The sequence below is a fragment of the Diadema antillarum genome, unplaced genomic scaffold, assembly GCF_040938485.1.
Source record: "Diadema antillarum isolate AM-2024a unplaced genomic scaffold, OU_Dant_1.0 seq00001293_RagTag, whole genome shotgun sequence".
NCBI classification, from domain to species: domain Eukaryota; kingdom Metazoa; phylum Echinodermata; class Echinoidea; order Diadematoida; family Diadematidae; genus Diadema; species Diadema antillarum.
The window spans coordinates 206,884-228,172 of NW_027272072.1; the positions used below are offsets into that span (position 1 = coordinate 206,884).

The window sequence follows — 21,289 nt, forward strand, 5'->3', positions numbered from 1 at the left end:
CCTTTGTGGTGTATCAGGCAGCTTGCATGCAGCTCAACAGCGGTAGCTTTGATGGTGCACACTATGTGATATGCATGTCTGGTTACTAGGACAAAATTACGCTTCCACAGTCAAATTTTTGCACCTTTTATGAGTACTTTTGAATGTTCACAGCATTCTCCACCGACATGTTGCCATTTTGTATTTCACAATGTGACAAATCCACAGGGGGTTTCAAACTTACTAAAACCCTTAAGCAGAATGTATGCATGATCATACATGGGAAATGTATGTGACAGCCATTTAAACAAAATATAAAATACAAATTGTACTATGGAAAATAGTTAGTCTTGGGTCCAGACTTGCACTTCTCTTTGCCAGGGAGGTTGCCACAACTTCCACACTCTTTCACATTCCTTTGGCTCTGGAATACATGTACTACTGGCCCTACTTCAAGATCACGCTGTGTGGTAAGGCAATACAATCCATTAGAATCAAAAGTTTGTAAGTCAGACTAGGCAGTACTGTATTGAAGTATTTGCATGCATTAGTAGTAAATGAAATCAATTGCATTTCCATGATCAATAATTGAGAATCATCCCCCCCCCAAAAAAAAAAAGGAAGAGAAATAAATAAGTAATGCAGACCATAACCTAGAAGTAACCCTTAATTAAAAGGTAATACATGTACACAATTTTATGTTTAGACCATGAATATACATTGTATGATTACAAAGAGTTCAATCTTCAAGCTGAGCTCCATCAAGCTCATGGCATTGCGAATTATTCTTTGTTCTTGAAATGATTACCCAAGAAGAGTTTGATTATGATGTATACATTCATACAAGTACTTTACCATCGACTCTACAATTTTGTAAAATATCAACATTAATGACAATGATGCAAAAGACAAATACAGTTTTATGACAACTCTGCACAAACTGTTTAAACAAAATACAGATATGATGCTTTTAAACAGAACCTGGAGAAGTCATTGAATGACAAATGTCAAAGATATGACAGACCATTAAAAATGTAAAATGTTGAAAGATCAGTTCAGTTTATCAAATACATCTGCATATATACACTAATAAAGAACATACATATATTGTGTATAAGTAAATCCTAAAAGCTGCAAACTGCACATACAACTGGCATGCTGATAGAGTAAGACGACACATTACAATGTGTATTTACAAGACCGGTATCACAGCAACCAATAAAGTGGAGAAGTCATGTGGTCTAGACAGTGTCAAATACTTTCCCTCGTTCCCTGAAGACACAATAGCGAGCTTTAGATCTGCAATGGAAGCAGCTGTCTCGCCCATATGCAGAACACCACTTTGGGTCTAATTAGCGTAGTCTTGGCGTTTGCGACGCAGATTTAAAGCACGATATTATTGTCACTCCAACCAATCCACACTGCCACTTGTTCTAGGCTCGGTCTGAGATTTGGTCTGCAACTGCGTCGGGCCCAGCTGCCGAAATGCCTGCGTCTGAGAGGGGTTGGGATGTGGGGAACTCTAAACTCCAGTTTACATCTATATCATGACTTGGCAACAGGGCCTACGACTGCGAAGCATGAGTGTGTTCACACTGACATAAGCCTTGTACTCTCTGACACATTATGATTAATGCATCACCAGCTCTTGCTATATAATGCCTTATAAACACAGCCTAGACCACACTGGCAATGTGAACAGACCCTTGGGTTCTTTTTCTACTTCGGCTGTTTCATACGAAGCCTTAAATTTAATCTAAAGCAGCACACATTTAAGTCCATAAGTCATCAGGCCCCTTGAAATACATAAAGATGATGTGGAGTGAATAGAGTGAAACATGCTTCTATATGCCTCCACCCACAACAGACTGAACTGTGTGATGAAAGAAGAGCTTGCAATGGCATAAAACACTGAAAAGCCTCTCCAGATATACACTCAGAATAACTCTATGTCACGTTACCATGAAATTAGACATGAAGGGGTATAGCTTTTCAATGACCATAAATACAGAACAGATTCACAAAACTTTTTTATACATTATCTTCTTCATTCCAGACTTCCAACTCTTTTCGCTTCTAATCAATTTCACATTCATTAAGGAATACCAACATGTTTGTGCCATATATAAAATATCACAAAGCAATTCATCAACACGGTACTAAAAAATGACAAGAGGTATGCGGGATCATAATCAAACCTACTATGAACTAAATAATTGTGTTTTTTTTTTAAAAAGAAAACATATACAGGTGTTGGTTGGGATAAACATTGTACATTTCTAGACCTGATCAATACAAAAACATCAAACTCTCACACAAGACCACGCATCGACACATCCCAGTATATTTGGTTGATGAAATGAGGCCAGATGCCTGAGTCTTCACATGTTGGTCTGATGGAATAGACGATACTATCTCTACAGATATCCATCCACACTAGACCCGGGTGCCTTTAATTGCCTGCAAAGGGTCAAAAAAGAAAAGAAAAGAGAAATATAGGATGTGCTGTTATACGATTACTGCTTTGTTAATTTAATTCTTCTTTGTTGATGAGAAAGAGCTGCATTATCTAAATAAGTACAGGTTATTATAAGCTATGATTCATCTTATTTCCCCCTTTCTTTTGTTATTTGCTTGTATCAACTGTAATATACAATGTTGTTTTTGTTGTTTTTTCCTCTCAATCTATGTACTTCACATATATCTTCATGTTTTCAACTCTCATAATTTTATATCGAATTTGTAATTTTCATGTCCTGGACCCCATCAAAGACCAGCGATGCCAACCTGAACATGAGCCATCCAGCCATTGTTGTTTTTTGGTGTGTTGTTTTTTATACAGAAAATGAAATCAAATAATCAATCAATCACATAGTCAGAACCATCAATATGTGATGAGAAACTGTTGAAAACTGCATTCAACTCCTCCACCCAGTGATATTATGCAACAATAAAGCCTGTATGGTCTGAGGAGATGTTTACTGCATTTCTGTGCTTTGTTTATGCATTGGCACATCCACTGGAGTCCTTTCATCGCCAAATGGGCACAGATTCTGTGTCTGACAATACTGTTTATGCCAAGTATTTCACAAGTTCTGAATTTTCGCGAATTTTGCAATTCACTTGTTATTCGCAAAACTATTATCTCTAATCCAGACTTGATTGTGACATTCACACATACGTGTACATTTCTCCGTTCAGTACTGTACTCCATAACTGCAAATTTAACCACACGCAAAATTGTCGGTAAGTCCCATTTTGCAAAAAATTTGACTCACTGACCAGTTGTATACGGCATAAACAGCAAGTGCCAATAGATAGAGATTATGTAATTCCACTTATCTCTATAACGTCACAATGAGCTTCCCTATGAGTATGCGAGAAGTTCTTCATTTCACAGATAGTATGTGTATGACAGCATAATCACAACTGAATTTAGTAACATCCCTTTCCTGTGAGTTCAAACCATCATCGGCAACACCCATGCTATTCTCATTACTGTGTAACAATGTTTGTCATCTTGAACAATTACTACCACAAGTCCTCTTGGTCACTTCTCACCTTGTTGATGTTGACGCTGGTCATGTTCTCCACCAGCAGGGGCAGTCTGTCCATGATGTCCATCACCTCACCGGTCAGTTTCTGGGCACCCACATCACCCTTGCCACTGGACACCATCGTGATCTTCTTGGCCTGGGCCAGCGGAGCAGCAACCTCAGCAGCAACCTGGGTTATGGGACGGCGGGAGGGAGGTGCATTGGAAGTGAACAGACAATCACAAGAAAGTGTGGACCCACTGAGGTTGCAAACAAATAAATGGTTTAATCTTTCTCCCGCAGTTGTTCTCTAGGATCCTCCAAGTAAAGTACAGTCAAACTTGTCTATAGTGGCCACCCACTGGAGACCAAAAAAAAAAGTTGCTCTTATAGACGGGTTCTTTAAGATGCTTTTTCTCTCCAAGGGAATTGTTTTCAGTGGTGGGGTTAAGGGGACTTACCCCCTGGACAATTATCCCAGGCCGTTTCCCAGACCCTAACCCTAATCCTGAACGTAATCCTAACCCTAACCTAAACTCTAACCCTAAACCTCAACCTAATCCTCATCTTTACTCTAACCTTACGACTAATCAGTATTTAGGCAGGGGGTAATTTTCCTCCACGGGTAATTGCCCAGATACGCAGTGGTCATATAGCCTACAGCAGGTGGCTAAGACAGGTTTGACTGTAGTTGTGTGTGGGTGTGTACAGGTATTAGCGTGCATCTACGGGATGAGTGTGTGTGGGTGTGTATTATGTATCTATGTGAGTATGTGTGTGTATTGTAGGCAGTGGTGGCTTTATGTGGCTGCTTCTGTATCATTCTGCCTACTTTTTGCTTCCACAGTGCCACTCTTGCTTCTTGACTGAAGAACAATTCTTTCAATTTCTTGAATTTATTCCAGAATCTATGCAGTCAATTCAAATGACACATTTTGGGGGGCTTCTATAGCTTTGTAAACATCAGTGATAACTGCTCTTACAGTGCTAGCACTGCTCAACCAGGCTGTCACCAACAAAGAATTGAAATTATCACTGAAACAAACTGAATTCTTTTTTTTTAATGAATAATATACATGTACATGTATGTTTCATAAATTTCAACAATTTTTCTATGAAGGGCTGTGCATAGATATTCTCATTAGACCAGTTTCCCCAAGTATTCAAATCAAAAGATATTTCTCAAACTCATTTTCAGCTGAGAGCCTCTGATTGTACCTCTTGCACAGTATTCCTTGTGGTCTGTTTACATGGCTCACTGGGAAACTTTTTTAAGATTCAGGCATGGTTTTGGGGGGTCACAATACTTGAATCTTTTTAGAAGAAGCATGCATTTAACTAAAATGCATGAAAAGGCTGGCTCATTCCATCATAGCATATCTGGGCAGCCAACACTTATACATGTATGTGAACATTGGGATGGTTCTGTATAGCAATCAGAAAGACACTTATAGGATATAGTCTATCAGCAAAAATAGCTCCCAAATTTGGAGGGATTTTACACTCGCTCTTCAGAATGTCAAGAGATATTGAAGCCTCCAGAAAGCCTCAATCAGAGTTGGTGAGAGGTGGCTACTTCATCGAGACCTTACCTTGGGAAGGACGTTGAGCACCATGTCGACCATGGCAGCATCCTGGTAGTCTTTCCAGGCATCAGCCTTCTTGGCCATCTGCTCAGCTTCCGCCTTGGCCTTCTCCTCAATGGCAAAGGCCTCAGCCTCTCCCTTCACCTGAAATGAAGACAGATTTGCATTGTGATGTACATGGCAAAGGGTCATATGGTCTCAAACACCCTATTTAAATGTTTCCACAAAGTTGGGTACAGAGGCGCTCCTGAAGCACTTCAAAATATGCCCCTTTAACCCTAATCAGGCAAGCTTTTTGGGCCATGCTAAATCTGTGGGAGGTGGATTCCACCCCTCCACCATCGAGATCATGGCCATTTACGATTAGCTGTGCGATCGCAAGGAAATTCAGCACATGGGATACCCACATCGTAATCTACACGATTGTGTCTAAAGATTTTTAATTGTCAATGTGTAATTTTGATTGATTAGTTGTAAGAATTAAACCCAAGATCTTATTTTAGCGTAATTAACATTAATCAAAAGCACTGAGAGTCCAATTTATAGTTTGCATTTTTGAAACATATTCAACAATTGTACATCCAAAAACTTCCAAAAGTCTTTTTAATTCTTATGTACTTTGTTTTTTGAATTTGTTATGTATTTCTTTGCCTGTAAACTCTTACTTTTTCCTTGTTTTCATTGGAAATATTGTCACTGAATACTTTTGTACTGTAATTAGCATAGAAATAATAATTCAAAATGACAAATGATCAAAAAAACATCAGTTAGTTTAATGACATGGCACTGTTTTCTTTAGGAAATGTACCGGTACACAAAATCACAAACTTCAGCTCATTTTGGGGGGCATTCCATGAAGAATTTTGTCCGAAAAAGTTGTTGGACAAATTTACTCTCCATCAATCAGATGCAAAGATTTCAGTAGCTTGTAGCAGTTTGGCAGAAAAATATGTGCCCACACTGCTTCATGAAATGCCCCCCCCCCCCCCCCCCCCATGGTTTCTTGAATCTACATGTGTACAAACTTCACTGGGAGGTAGTCCCCACATGCAAAGCATGATGGGAGATTGGCCGAAGACCATGACATGGGCTCCAATCCAAAACGCGCCACCTGTCACACTGGTACCACCTGCACCCCACATTACAGTTGGCAGGTATGTGAGGGGAGGGGTAGAGAGACGGTTGCAAAGACAAACGAGGTTCTATTTGCTATGAATCACAGGAAGTGAGATTAGTCTTACTTTGATGGCTTCTGCTTGAGCTTCAGCCTCCAGCATGACACGCTTCCTGCAGAGAGAGAGAGAAAAAAAAACATACAATTGCACAATTACCAATCATATCACTGTATTACATCATACAAGCATTCGTTGTTGCTTTTGCTGTTTCATTTTTCTATCTGAGGAGATGACTGACTAGCCCATACTCGGCTGCAGTAGCTGATCTTCATTGGTGCCCAGATAGATTGGAAGCTGACAACTTCACTTGGTTATGAACCCTCCTCTTTGCGATGAACGCATGAAGTGGGATCTTTAATGTGCATTAGTTGAGACTCTCTCACACACAGGACATCCATTTCATGTCCTATGTGAGGGATATTCTTGGTGTGCTTTCACAATTTCGCATTCATTTTTAGTTTCTATCAGAGACAAGCAATGAAACTTTCATAATTTGACTCAGTGAAATAGACTCAATTTGATGTCTTTGATCATTTTGACAGATTGATGACTGAAATGTCACTGAAAAGTCTCCTTTTGACCTTTGAATAAGAAGTATGAACCAGTTGTACTGTCTTTGCTAATGTCCATACTGTTACATTATTTCACATCACAAGTTGGATAATTTCTGAAATTCATGTATTTGTATGTCATCTTGTACCTTCATGTTTTATTGTATGCTCTGTATATTCTCAATGCTTGGTGAGAATAAACTAAACTGAGACAGAAACTGAATGAAGCGGGAGAGCCAAAATGTACTCACATGTTGGCGTTGGCGATGGTCTCCAGTCGGTAGCGCTCCGCCTCGGCGGGCTGCTTGATGGTGGCCTCCAGTTCCTTCTCGCGCCGGGCGATCTCCTGCTCCTGGACCTGGATCTGCTGGGAGCGCTCCACTACCTTGATCTGCATCTGCTCCTCCTTGATGGCCTGCTTGGTCTTCGCAGCCTGGAGGGGGGTCAAATCGAGATGAGATAGAGGGAGGGTTGGGGTAGAGAGAGAGAGAGATGAGATACAGATGCAGAAAGAGAGGGAAAAGGAGGAGAGACAGAGATTGTGAGAAACAGACAAGCAGAGAGAAAGCAATGAAGAGATAAAGGCAGACAAAGAGAGATGGAAAGGAGATGAGAAAGAGAAAGACAGCAAGAGGGAGAGAGATGAGTTACAGATGCAGAAAGAGAAAGAAAAGAAGTTGGAGAGATGGTGATTGTGAGAGACAGGGAGAGATAAGAGATGGTAGGAGAGAAGAAGCATGAAAGATATAAAGGTAGACATAGAGAGATGGAGAGGCGATGGGAAGAGCAAGAGAGTGAGAGGGGAGAGAGATGAGATACAGATGCAGAAAGAGAAAGAACGGAGGAGAGACGGAGATTGTGAGAGATAGGGAGAGATAACAGATGGTAGGAGAGAGGAAGTGTGAAAGAGAAAGGCAGGGAGAGATGGAGAGGAGATGGGGAAGAGTAAGAGATCGAGAGAGGAGAGACATGAGATACAGACACAGAAAGAGAAAGAAAGAGGGAGAGATGGAGATTGTGAGAGATAGGGAGATAACAGATGGTAGAAGAGAGAAAGTGTGAAAGAGAAAGGTAGGGAGAGAGAGGGAGGAGATGGGGAGGAGTGAGAGAGGGAGAGGGGAGAGAGATTAGATATAGACACAGAAAGAGAAAAAAGAGGGGAGATGATGAATGTGAGAAATACATACATAGGGAGAGATAGCACATGGAAGGAGAGAGAAGAAAGGAAGAGAGAAATGCAGACAAAGAGGGAGCAGAGATGGGGGAGAGGGCAGGTGAGAGTAACAGAGAGATAGAGAGAAAGAGATAGAGGGATTTCAATATTTATTACAAAGAATTTGCTATTCCATCACATTCATATTGTGGGCTGGTTTTTGTTTGTTTGTTTGTTTGTTGTTGTTTTTTCATTGGTACTCATGGGGAATAACCCCCTATGTATTTTTGCACTCAACAGACCTATGAAGCATTCTCACTGATGTTTGGATAATCCCAAAAATAATCATTTGGATACCAAGTAAGTTATACTATTACCAGTCAGGTGAACAATGTGACAGTCCAAACATACAGTGCACCAGCTTAACCCGTTGAGGACAGGCTGATTTTGCTACAACACACAATTCCCATAGACACTTGCTTGAGTATACTTTGGATTTCTCCGCAACAGATTAAAGATGAAGAGGATTATGTAATCCTTATTGACTGATGGTTAGTTCCAGCCCATCTGTTCTTGTCAGCAAATGTAGTATGACAGAAAATGTGAAAATCAGAAAGCCAGCCATTCTTGATTACAGTACCACAAATCACTTTAAGGGTCCACATTGCAAGGTTGTTATCATTCAATTCATTTTTTCCTACATTTGTTTTGTCTTGAATGTATAAGCTATACTTTGTCAGGGCTCTTTCACACAGACAGTTGATTTCAAAGCACACAATGAACACGTGATTTGATAAAGTGTTACTGTCTTATCAGCCATAATAACAAGACATTCATGAAAGAGAGCAATAATCATACAGCTCTGGGTGTTCTGGCAATTAAGAGTTAGGAAGAGAATATACATTATTTGTGACTGTGCATCACAAAACCAACAAGAATTCACAAGCCGCGATTTTATGTGAGGACTCAAAATATGTGAAATGAGTAAACCTTGTGAGTCTTTAATTTTTCATATTTTCTGAAAGAGCAGTTCATCTTATAGAAAATTCTGAAGTTTGGGATCATCAGGCCAAGAGAAATTTTATTTTTGCAAGGATTTTTGTTTTGTTATGTTCTTTTTCTTTTAACAATAGTTGTATGAAATTGAGTTTAAATATACATCAATTTAGTGCTTGAAGTCTGCTCTTTCAAAACCAGCGTATCTTGAACTAAAAATCCATGTCTGGCTACTTTCTGGTGGTTTTGTGATACAGGGTCACATGCCCTCTCCTGTGGCTACATCACTCCAATATGGCTTTGATAATGGCTACAATCCTACCTGCAATTCATAGGCCATGTCTGAGGTGGCCTTCTTGACTTGAACCTCATAGTCATAGGACGCCTTCTTCAGCTCAAAGTCACGCTTAGCCTTGGCAATCTCGGCATTGTTCAGGTAGGTGGCAGCCATCTTTTCCTCCATAGCACGTGCTTCCTACAAGCAAAATTGGATTTCACATGTTGTAGGTGAATAAAGTCAGCAAAGGTCACCGTGCAACAAGCAATCAAAAAAGGTATCCCAACATGATATAGCCCTACTATCACTTTGCTCTCTTCACCCTAGTGCCACAGCACTTTATGATGTACTCATGTTTCAAGTCCATTATACACTGTACCAAACTATACAAATGTAATGTGAATGAAATGAATCTACCACAAATTGTTAACAATTGTCTCTGTGGATTTCGGAAGTTTTGGTAAACAGTACATATAGAAAGCTATAGTGTTAAACTACCATCTTTCTCCTCTACTAAAACCTGTTTCAACTAAGAGAGGTTTCCAAGTTTATACTAATGGACTGAAAATGAAATAAAAATGTATCTTCACTGTACATCCTCTTTTTTTCTCAATATCATTTCAATTTGGCAATTTCCACAATATTTCGTGTAAATTGTACAATACACTTCAATTACAGAATTTTGGCATCCTCTACAACTCCATTTTGCAAAGGCTACATTAGCTGTGGTCACACTACACAAAACTATGCATAATTTCATTAGAAGTGAGATACTTCCCAAGCGCATGCAGGAAATTACATGTGATGTTTCGCTAGTAAACTTCTAAAGAAGTTTGCAGACGTACTGCCCAAATTACGCGAAGCAAAATATCGGATAGTGGAACCATGCATAGTTTCACTGAGTTTCAAACCGCCCAAACTACAAAAAGAAAACTAGAAATGTCGCTATGGCGACTGATGCCTCTGCCATAATGCATGATTCTCCCAATACGCGTATAGTACAATGTCTTCACAATGTGTGATCCATGATATTTTCACATAACTGGCAAAATATTCAAATGACAGGTTTGTCAGAAATGTCTTGAACTGGGTTTGCTATAATTTTCTAAGAGTGCAGGTATACATATTTGGGGAATTTTGGGGAAGTTTATGCATTGAGTAATTTCAAAGGTATGAAAAAAGAGTGTGATAACGGTACAAAATAGATTTTTTGGGGGGGCATTGAAACCTGGCCTTTGACCCTTAACCTTTGACCTTTGACCTTCTGGCTGGAAATTTCCTGGAGAATCTCCATCAGGTAATGCATGTACATAGTTTTGAATCTAATAATGCAAGCATTGCATATACTAGTATATGAGGGAAATAGTAAAATTTTGAGGAGTTGACCTTGACCTTTGACCCCTGACTATGGACCCATGACCCCTAAATTCCCTAGATAATCCCTGCCAGACAGTACATGCGTATGTACCAAGTTCCATGAAAATACATTGAACCATTTGCGAGAAAAGTGATATTGCAACATTTTCACCTAACCTTTGACCTTTTGACCTTTGACCTTATGACATGAAACTCTCTCTGGAGAATCTTTACGCAGTAGTACATGTCCACACCAAGTTTAAATAAAATACCTTCGGGCATTGCATAGATATGGGGGAAATTGCAAAATTTGTAGCATTTTACCTTGACCTTTTGACCTTTGACCTCTGGCTAATGTCACTAAAATCTACTCAACTAATTGTCCCATCATACATCATCCTTGGACCAAGTTTGGTGAAAGCTGCTTCTTCCAGTTTTGAGTTATCACGTAAACAGATAAATTTCAGGATTTGACCTTGATCTTTGACCTTTGACCTCTGTCCGATTTCACTGAAAAACTAATCAAGTAATTGGCCCATCATACATCATCCTCCAACAAAGTTTGGTGAAATTTGCTCCATCCAGTCTTGAGTTATCGCGTAAACGGATACAATTTCATGATTTGACCTTGACCTTTGACCTTTAGCCGATTTCATCCAATATCTACTCAAATAATTGCCCCATCATACTTCATACTTGGACCAACTTTGGTAAAATTCCAGTAAATATTACTCAAGTTATCGCGTAAACGAAAGCGGACGGACGTACGGACGTGCCGACGTACGTGCCGACGTACGTGCCGACGTACGGACGGACGTACAGACGGACGGACGGACAACCCGAAAACATAATGCCTCCTGCACCATTTGAAGCAGTTTCGCAAAGCGTGATTGTGCCTAATGCGTATGTGACAATACTATACAAAATGGGATTTAAACAGTGTGTAGTTGCCCCTCAAAAGTGAATTTACTAATTTTCCCTTTTACAATACAGTTAAACTCGCCTAAGTCGACATCGCATATGTCGAATAATCGCGCAAGTCAATGATTTTAAAAAGTCTCGATTTTTCCCCATTGACGTACGTGTATTAATTCACTCACAAGTCGAATTTTGTAAGTCAAATACTCGCCTAAGTCGATGAAATTCCAAGAACACTTTCACGGAAAAACCATTAAATTCACCGTGCCTAAGTCGAATAAGATTTTATTGTGCAATAAATCACTGTCAAAATCACGAGACGCCAGTTTTTGTTTATATAGGAACTAGCCCGACCAGACAGGTGACAAAAAAATGATCTAAAGTATCAAAATTCAAAGCGATCGCATGCGATTGTTGAACTCTCTTCGTGTTTGGAGGTCCGCTGGTCCAGCCCTGTCGCGCTAGCGCTACGTACGTACAGCGACTGGGCCTGTAATAGTTGTGCGTACAGCGACTAGGCCGTGTATAGTCTGTGTATGTTTGCAGTCTGCGCTGTGCAGTGGATGGATGAAGCTGCTGAGTTTTCAAAGCGGTAAGTAGGGGAAAAGTTACGGGCACGGGTAATTCAGAATTACACCTCTACACGCATTTCAAGCCACAGTATGGTAAACTGGAATCAATCACTGCTCAAATATCGTTCATATTCACTTCCCCAAGGTTTAACAAGGGTGTAAAGTAATCGGACCTGTGCCACTGTACATGCGAAGTTAGCCGCGGCCCTGCCGGGCGACCCGTGCTGCGGCACACCAACTCTCCAGCTCTCGGCTCCAGAGTAGACAACATACATGTACATTTATACATAATGTACGTGTGGTACGTGTAACTGTTGTTAAGTCGATTTTTTTTTCGACTTACGCACAAGTCGAAAATCGCCTAAGTCGATGTGTTTTGCTCAGTCCCGAGAAGATCGACTTATGCGAGTTTAACTGTATAAGTCACAAAACCATAACTCCCTGTCCCAGAGATGCTATTGTACCTTGATACCGGCATCCCGCTTGGCCTCTGCTTCACCAATCCTGGCGTCCTTCTTTACCTCAGCTGTTCTGGCCATACCCAGGGCTTTCAGGTAACCCTAGCAAAGAAGGCAACACAGTGAAAGCTTAGACATAACATTACACATTGTACACAACCTCTCACAAAGATACCTTTTGATGGCAAATACAGACTTTCATAATTCATAATGAAGTTTCTACATGTATTTCTCTATCATTTACAATGTATGAAACATGCATGTCAATGATCAACTACTAGTGGAAGTCATGTTTCCCACTACTGCAACAAACCTCAAAACATGACAAATTTTGTGTAACAAAATCTGTTGCAGCAGTGGACACCTGTGGACACGCGCTGCATGTAACGCTGCTCTATCAAAAATGCAAGACATACAGGCTGCTGTGTCTGTACATGTCATCTACTGTTACTGTCCATGTTTACATGAAACAATATGCAAAAAAATGGGATCATATGGCTTACAAATTACAATCAACCTGACAAGATATTTGCTCTCTCTTGTTAAGTTTGTGTGCATTTTGCAATTGAACTGGCTGAATAGCAATGATTCCTCGATGTAAACTACAACTGCACTTTAAGCTTTTTTTCTTGATTTGAGAATTATAAACTTCTGTGCATGTAATTTTTGATTTACGCCGTCTTGTTTTTATCCAGTTTGACAGTTGGTGATTATGATGAGATCAAAACAAGAAAGCATGATATCTAAAATGGTATTGTAACACATTTGACAGAAACAAGAGTTTGAATAATTAAGGAGAGTGTAGTACGTTCATGTGTAGAACATAGTCCATGGCATGACTCTCAAAATATGAATCGTCTTACATGGTCATCCCTGACGTCTTTGAGGGTGTAACTGACAACGAAGATACCCATATTGAAGAGGTCTGATGAGGCAACCTCAAACACATTCTTGGAGAACTTCTTCCGGTCCTTGTAGATCTCCTGTAAAGTGAAATGATATGAGACCTTTAAATACACACTGAAAGATGTTGTACATGACTATAATGTAGGACTCTACACCACTTACAATGTATCAGAAGAATTCAGCCACTTGGACTAGTATGCAACTTTCACAATACAGTAGGTGCATTTGAGTGGTCAGCAATGGAAGGAATGATCCCAAATGGCATAGATTTTAAATTACTTCACAACGCTTGTCATGTGTGCACAAAGGAGAGCTACAGAGTGCTGTAAGAGCATAACATTTCAATATCCATTTCACAAGGTGTCATTGTTTTTTAATCAACAACTTCAAAGCATGACTAATTCAAATGTACGTGTAGTTACAGGTTTTCTATAGTTCATCATATTTCATCTTGTACATATTAACTCCAATGTACGTGTAGTTACAGGTTTTCATAGTTCATCACATTTCATCTACATGACTAATTCCAATGTACGTGTACAATGTAGTTACAGGTTTTCATAGTTCATCACATTTTATTTACATGACTAATTCCAATGTACGTGTAGTTACAGGTTTTCATAGTTCGTCACATTTCATCTACCTTCATGAGCAATTGTGGCCCTGATCCCACGCGTATACAACTTTGTACACGCTAGAAGTGGGAGGAGGAAGTACTGAAAATACAGGATCCAAACAAAGTACACATTGTACATGCAAACTGGGTGAATTGAGCAGCTGCTTGTTAGATTACTTTCATTTCCTCTTTCCATTATATAGGCCCACAGCACTTCCATGACAAAGTGGGCAGTTTTGTCTGATCAAGTGTAGAGTAAATTAATATATTTGAAGGATAGCCGAAAATTTGCATCTGCAGGAGAAATGTCCCAGAAGAGCCTTTCCATGTACTGCAAGCAAATTCCAAACAGTGGGAAGATGAATTTTGAGCCCTCCGGAGAACCCTGATTTGGCTTTAACATACATGTACACAAGTATGTAGGTTACTCAGTTCTTACAAACACTCTTTCATTTGTCGCTGGGTGTACAAATTTTATGTAAGTCCACACATATGATTTTTCACTTTGTCATTTGTAAGGATGTGTGAGACAAGACAGCTCTCATCAAGTAAAAATTGTAATGAACCCAGAAAAGCACTCATAGAGCGCAGACCTCCACCAAGCAGCTCATTACCACCCAATACATCATCATGCATGCTGAAAATCGCCAATTTCCCAGAAGCCTTTTGTATGTCATCAGCTTCCAGCATGTGTTTAAGAGCACGTATGCAAACATCAAATATGCCCAGCTTGAATTCCCAAGTTTATTGACCCTATCTGCCAAAAGATTAAAAAATCCTTCATGAAATCCATTAAAAATTCCTGGATCACTACCAAAATTGGATCCTCTGTTCCTTGTGTCATTATCAACTTTTCCGGCAAGTTTCATGTAAATTCGTTCACAACTTTTTGTGTTATTTTGCAAACAGAGGGAGGTAGTATTTGGTAAATTTATATGAAAAGAAATATGTGCTGCAAGACATTGATTCTCAGTGCATGACTGAAATTGCTTAACAACCCACCTCAACAGTCATAGTACCCATGATAGCTCTCTGATGGCCCTCCAGGGTTTCCATGGCGATCTGCTCAATCTCCCGCTCTGACTTGCCGAGGAACTGCTGTGCCGCAGCCTTCAGCATGTCCTTGCTTGAACCCTGAACCTTGACCTGCACAGAGTGATGTCATGATTATTGCACTATTAGCGATGCATCTCAGCAGAACTACAAACAAAAGTGTGCACATATATTTACAGTTTGTATCATATACCGTGCAATATCTTTGATCTTCAAGTACGTACTCCTTTTCATGTTTATTCCAATTTGATAAAAAGAAGAAAATGTAGCAAACAGAGCAGGGAAAAGTCAATTTCAATCGGATGAAAATACTTGAGTTCATGAATTCAATAGTTTACAGCATCACAGTACACAAACAAGGTACATACACGTAATGTACCACTTATCACTACGCCATACACTGTAAACCTATAACCTGCAAATACGCAAGTCTTCAGACTTTTCTTTTTCTTTTACTTTTTCTTTTTACATGAATTGCTGAAGACATGCTTTCAAGTGTAACAAATTATTCTGGCCTAGGAATCCCATGTTCACAGCAGTCATATCTTTCTTTTTACAGTGGCAAAATTAATGACATGAAAATACAAACACGTGTTTGTTGTGGGTTTTTTTCCAGTGCTTGTGTGTACGCAGCAACATTACATGTATACAGATCCACTACTAAAGTTGCCCCTACATGTCAGGATTTTTCTTTCTCAATTCACTTCGCGTTTAAATGCATTGAACTATTTTCATCAAATTAATTGAAATACATGTAAGAATACATACAAGTGTCACAGTTCTGTGATTTTCATTTCTATGTCAAATTTGGATCAAATTGAAACCTTCCTTCTTATGATTGATTCTGAGCGAATGTGAACCTGCAATAGAATTCCCCTTTGTATCGATATCATACATTGTGCATCATACATTTTACTAGTGTACGTACAATGTGCATGTGACAGGAGATACATCAGTGCACATGCAACCATACACATTGTATTTATTATGCATATAACCGTAATCACAATGTAGACATGTGCAAGCATCAATTCCAAACATACAGGGTAATCCATGAAAGACATTCAATTTAAAAACAATTTTCATCCACACAAGTACTGACAGGAAGCCTCTGTAAAAGTGGCTTTACGCATATAATACCACAAGGCCACAAAGATCAAAGTCTGTGGTGGTGTACGTGTGTGTATTAGGTGGTCCTTCATATTTGGCAAAGTTGGTCACATGACTTATGAGGGCTAATACCACTAAATGTGCAGAATTCCTGCACTGCATGATACATTGTTCTCTATCAAACCCTTCTGATGTGAAAATGCTTTATACAATGTAACAACATCTCTCTTAATACCAATACTCTGATCTACAACATAACATACAGTACACACTCTGGTACAGTACGTGTATGCTTGCATTTCTCATCAATTTCATGTCATAATCAGATACCATAGTGTACCCTTACACAACCAATGTTAACTTTGCATGAAGCTACAATACAAACATCTGTATACAATTTGTAAGAGCTTGCCAGATTGCCCCAGGCAAGTGAAAATCAAAGTCGGGCAAGTGTTTTGGAACAATGAGAAAAAAAATCCTTCCCCAAATTTGGCAAGCAAAAAGTTTTGAAGCCGCCTTTTTTCTTTCACTTTCCCCCTAAAACCCATGAAGTCAGCCATACAGAAGCCCAAAGATAATGAGTGTTTAATGATGCAATGCACTTTTAAATATTTCATTTCAGCTCCTTTCCAATGCTTACATGAAGAAGTCACAATGTAATGCACTACATTGTACCAACACTTGATCGAACCATGTTTGTTGAATACTCCATTTGATGTGTTTCATGGTTGTGAATCAATGTGTGCTGTTTATTCAAATGATTGTGTTTTCTTTAAAAGCCGTTGACTTACAGGAGATTTTTTTTTTTTTAATATGGTTACACTTTCATTTCACTTGCTCCTGTCTAGCTGCTGCCAACAAAGGTACAGTGTTCGGCTAGTGCAAGTTAGAGGCATTGCCAGCTATGGAGTACCAATACACTTATAGTACAAGTGTAGAGGGTACACTGTAGGCCTACATGTACACACACAGTGGCGGATCCAGAGGGGGGCGCACCGGGCTCGGCCCCCTCTTTATTTGTTGTTAAATCAAAAGAAATGAAAAGAAAAAAATGAGATGAAACCCGGAGGTAGCACCAGAAATACTGTTTGCTCCCCCCCCCCCCCCCTACAGAATTCCTGGATCCGCCCCTGCACACGACAGCTGTACTCACTTGAGCAATTCCAGTGACAGAAATGGGCACGCCGAGCGTTGTGTAAACATTGGTGGTGTCAATCTTCAGTGTCATCGTGTTGAGTGAGAGACGCTGGCTCTGTTGGATGATGGGGAACACGAAGGCACGGCCTCCGGACACCATCAGGGGCTCCGCGTGGCAGCATCCTGAGAGGAACAAAAGTTGTTAAACATTTTCTAAAAAATGTTTCTGCTAAATGAGCACAACACCAGTAACGCTACTGTTAGAAGAAATGTAAGATACATAATTAAATATTAATTGTGTTGCAGCACTGTACTTGTACATGCCACCAGTATCTACACTGTACAATCTGTATTTCAAACACAAATACATGTAACTCGATGTTACAGTGTTTTATGTGCATATTGTGTGAGCTACAAACTTCATTTGCTGTGTTTAATGGGGTTCCATGACATCTGCTCCAGCAACTATTGCTGCCATTAAACATCTGTACACCATGGAAACAAATTCTAACCACAAACACAACCCTAACCCTAATCCTCATATCAAACTAAACCTAAAACACAATCACAACCCTAACCCCAATCCTACGTCCTTGGAGAAAATAAGATTGAAGCAACTGTTGGAGAGGCAAATGATGTGTCACTGTTTAACCCTAAAAAGACTGGGGGGGGGGGGGGGGCCTAAAAGGCCCCCCCCCTCGACATTTCGCGCGATTACTCAGCAACACGCAATGCTCTCGCCGCGATGCTCTATGACTTTTTTCTTTCGAGTTTCCCGCACATTTTGACACCAAATTTGTGACGCCCGGGGGTACGGTTCTGAAGTTACATAACTTTTTGTACATGCACGTGAGGCCGAAAATGGCTAAAAAATGTGATTTTGTGTACAAAGTCAATGCAAATTGAGTCTTTTCACATGGTTCATATAAATATGCTTATTTTTACTCTCAATGGCTAAAATTAATTTGCTTTAGGAGTATTATGCTTCAAAAAGTGTCTGCCACAAATTTTGTTAAAAAAACAACAAAAACAAAAGGTCGAAAAAACAAAGAAATACATAAGAAATTCATAAAACAATAAAATAAATAAGAAATTAATTTTGATACCGAATTCTTTTTCAAGGACATTTGCTAAGAATGCCACAAAGAATAATTAGACGAAAAATGAGCACTTTTGGAGCTTTATTTACTGATTTAGATCAAAGAGTCTGATATCTTGCATAAATTAGCATAATTAATCAAAATAAAATAAAAGACTATTTTGTAAAATTTAAATATACGATCTTGTAGATTACATCGCACACTACCATTGTGCAAATTTCCGCGGTGATCGTGCGATCCACGGCCGAGATCTTAAGGGGGGGCCCTTTAGGGCCCCCCCCCCCCCCCCCCCCCCCCCAGTCTTTCGAGCTACCAAAATAGCCCAGTCTTTTTAGGGTTAAGACACATGCATCATGCAAACATGTACATTTGAACAAACAAGCCATGCAATAAAATGCATATTGTACAGAAATCTCCTCCTGTGTATGCACAAGGCTAGGCTCACTCTAGAAATCCCACCACTTGCATGGCCTGAGCACTGTCTGCGCTTGATGCAGCATAACGCTTGCACAAAAGGTGCAAAAGGCTGGTTCATGGTGGACAGCAGAATTCGCAAAGAAAGCTCCCACGGTATAACTATTTTTAAACTGTGTGAAGGAGCGCACTAGGGTTAGGCACAGCGATAGGCGGAGTAGCCCTGCATGGAGCAAACTAGACAGAAAGATCCATCTGAGTCTTTTTTTTTTTCTTTTCTTTTTTTTGACGTTATCGCTCTCCTCCAGAGACATACAGTGTAGGACTGTTGTTAGGAGGGGATCCGTAAAGCCAGACGCAGTCTCCGAAGAACATCTAGGTGTATCCCAAACGATCAGATACACAACAATCTTTCGGTCAAGGAGCAAACCAGCTGGAACCCGGCGCCATGTTTAGGTGAGTCGCTGCACATCTGTTGATTACAACTCAATTTTTCTCAAAAAGTGTAAGACAGAATTTTTTCTTGTCATCATGGGAGTGCATATCATGTGCGAGTAACAAAAAAATCACCATGCGAACTTGCGACAATTTGTCAGATGCGCTGGGTGATATAAAGTGAACAGGGGGGCTCATAAGCATTCTCTCGCCCCGAGGCGAGAGGGCTTCATGACATGAGCAACCAGCCAGGCCATGCTCATGAGGAGGGGAGGGGAGGGATCCTTCAGAGCAGGAGCTCCAATCATGAGCGGGTTTCCCTGACTGATACAGGTGAGTGAATTCTACACAGCCTACATTGTACACTTGTGAGTACTCTCACTCTCAAGAATCTTACTCTTATTTACTCACGTGAAATCAAATTAGGCTAATTTATTTAGGAGACTAGGTGCCTAAATTTTAATCAAAATCTAAATGGGTGGGAGAGCTAGTGACATACAGACCGATCTTGCGGTCAAGTTCCACTCTGCGACAGCAAGATTGGTCTGTAATGGTACTAATACTCAATAGATCTCACGTTAGTCGTCGGGGATATGTTCCGCGGAGAGCTGTGTCTGGCTTCACGGATCCCCTCCTACGAGTCCTACACGTACTACCGAGTTTAGCCCGACCAGACGCTGTTACGCTATCGCGACGTACCATGTACAGCGACTGGGCTGTGTATAGTTATACCGAGTTATGTCTCTGGAGGAGAACGATATCGTCAAAAAAATTAAAAGACTCCTCCGGACAGACGGATCTTTCTGACTAACGCTATAGAGTGGACCAAGGGCCTAGCCAAGATTCTGATTGATTTCTGGATTAAATTTTATAACATTACGTCGTTAGACTCTACCGCCTGTTTTCAGCAAGGCAAAAGTAAATTTATTCATTGCTGGTTTCTACACTGTCAATGGCAATGCACACCTACACTCACTAACGCTACAGCTGAATATTCAATGGGGCCTGGGGTGGTGTGATACAGAACTTTTTAAAGATCTTTTTAAATTTTATCGCACTGTAGATTAATTCTATGCGCTTGTGCTGTACACAATTGTGCAGCAAGCGCGATCGAGCTCTGGTGTGGATGTGCTTGTTGATCATGTTGATCGAGGAGGGTCCACCCGATCGAAGACCGGCAGGCATACGAGTAAAACACGCATACACGTCGAGCAAAATCAACACAACAGTACCGTAACAAAATTGTAACTTACGAAAAAGGAACGCTTAAGAATAATAATACAGTTTGTAAACATATAGAAAAAAAACTCACCTGAAATGATTAAGGCCTCATTAGGACCGCAGGTTTCAAAAAACACCATGATGTACCTACACTTTGTTTACCAAATGTCGGTTCTGAGATGGGACGTTCTAATTGCAGACTGCCTTGCTTTGCACGGCACGTATAGCGTATACAAGGAATGGGCAATTGCACAGTGACATCACACAAGTATACAACCAGCGTGTGTAATACACACCCAACAAGCTCGCAAGCGACCAAGCCTTCACATACATTACGTCATGGCAGGATATATAAACACGAATTCCAGTCGAAAAAATGTGAGATTATAATACTTAAAAACCAAATTGTTGATATCTATGTTAAAACAATGACCTAAATAAATATTTATCACACAATGTAGTATTACAAGTACAAATTTTGTGATTAAAATTTTATTTACATATATTTTGAAATCCATCAGTATTGAATCTTAAATTGACTTCATTATGTAATGAGTACGGTGAGTACCTGGGCCGATAGCTCGGTACGGAAACAAATGGAAATTTTTTTGTGTGTCTGTGAGTAATATGCGCTGACATCAACACCGCAAATGTTTTATAGAAGCTTGTTCTTGCTGGCTGTTGTTGGTTGAGTTTGATTATTTTTTTACTTTATTCATCACAGAAAGCGATTGGAGTAG

At 40.0% G+C, this 21,289-nt stretch overlaps 1 protein-coding gene across 1 annotated transcript; it reads right to left on the minus strand.

The window, feature by feature from the left end:
• Positions 1 to 1,632: 1,632 nt before the first annotated feature.
• Positions 1,633 to 20,778, minus strand: LOC139708015 (flotillin-1-like). Its single transcript, XM_071620005.1, has 11 exons — positions 20,641 to 20,778; positions 17,396 to 17,562; positions 15,082 to 15,225; positions 13,421 to 13,540; positions 12,564 to 12,659; positions 9,299 to 9,451; positions 7,079 to 7,260; positions 6,343 to 6,388; positions 5,108 to 5,245; positions 3,541 to 3,705; positions 1,633 to 2,439 (listed from the first exon to the last, which is right to left on the minus strand). The coding sequence occupies exons 1-11, from the start codon at positions 20,687 to 20,689 to the stop codon at positions 2,416 to 2,418; spliced, it is 1,284 nt and encodes a 427-aa protein (XP_071476106.1). The 5' UTR covers positions 20,690 to 20,778; the 3' UTR covers positions 1,633 to 2,415.
• Between the last annotated feature and the right edge of the window lie 511 nt (positions 20,779 to 21,289).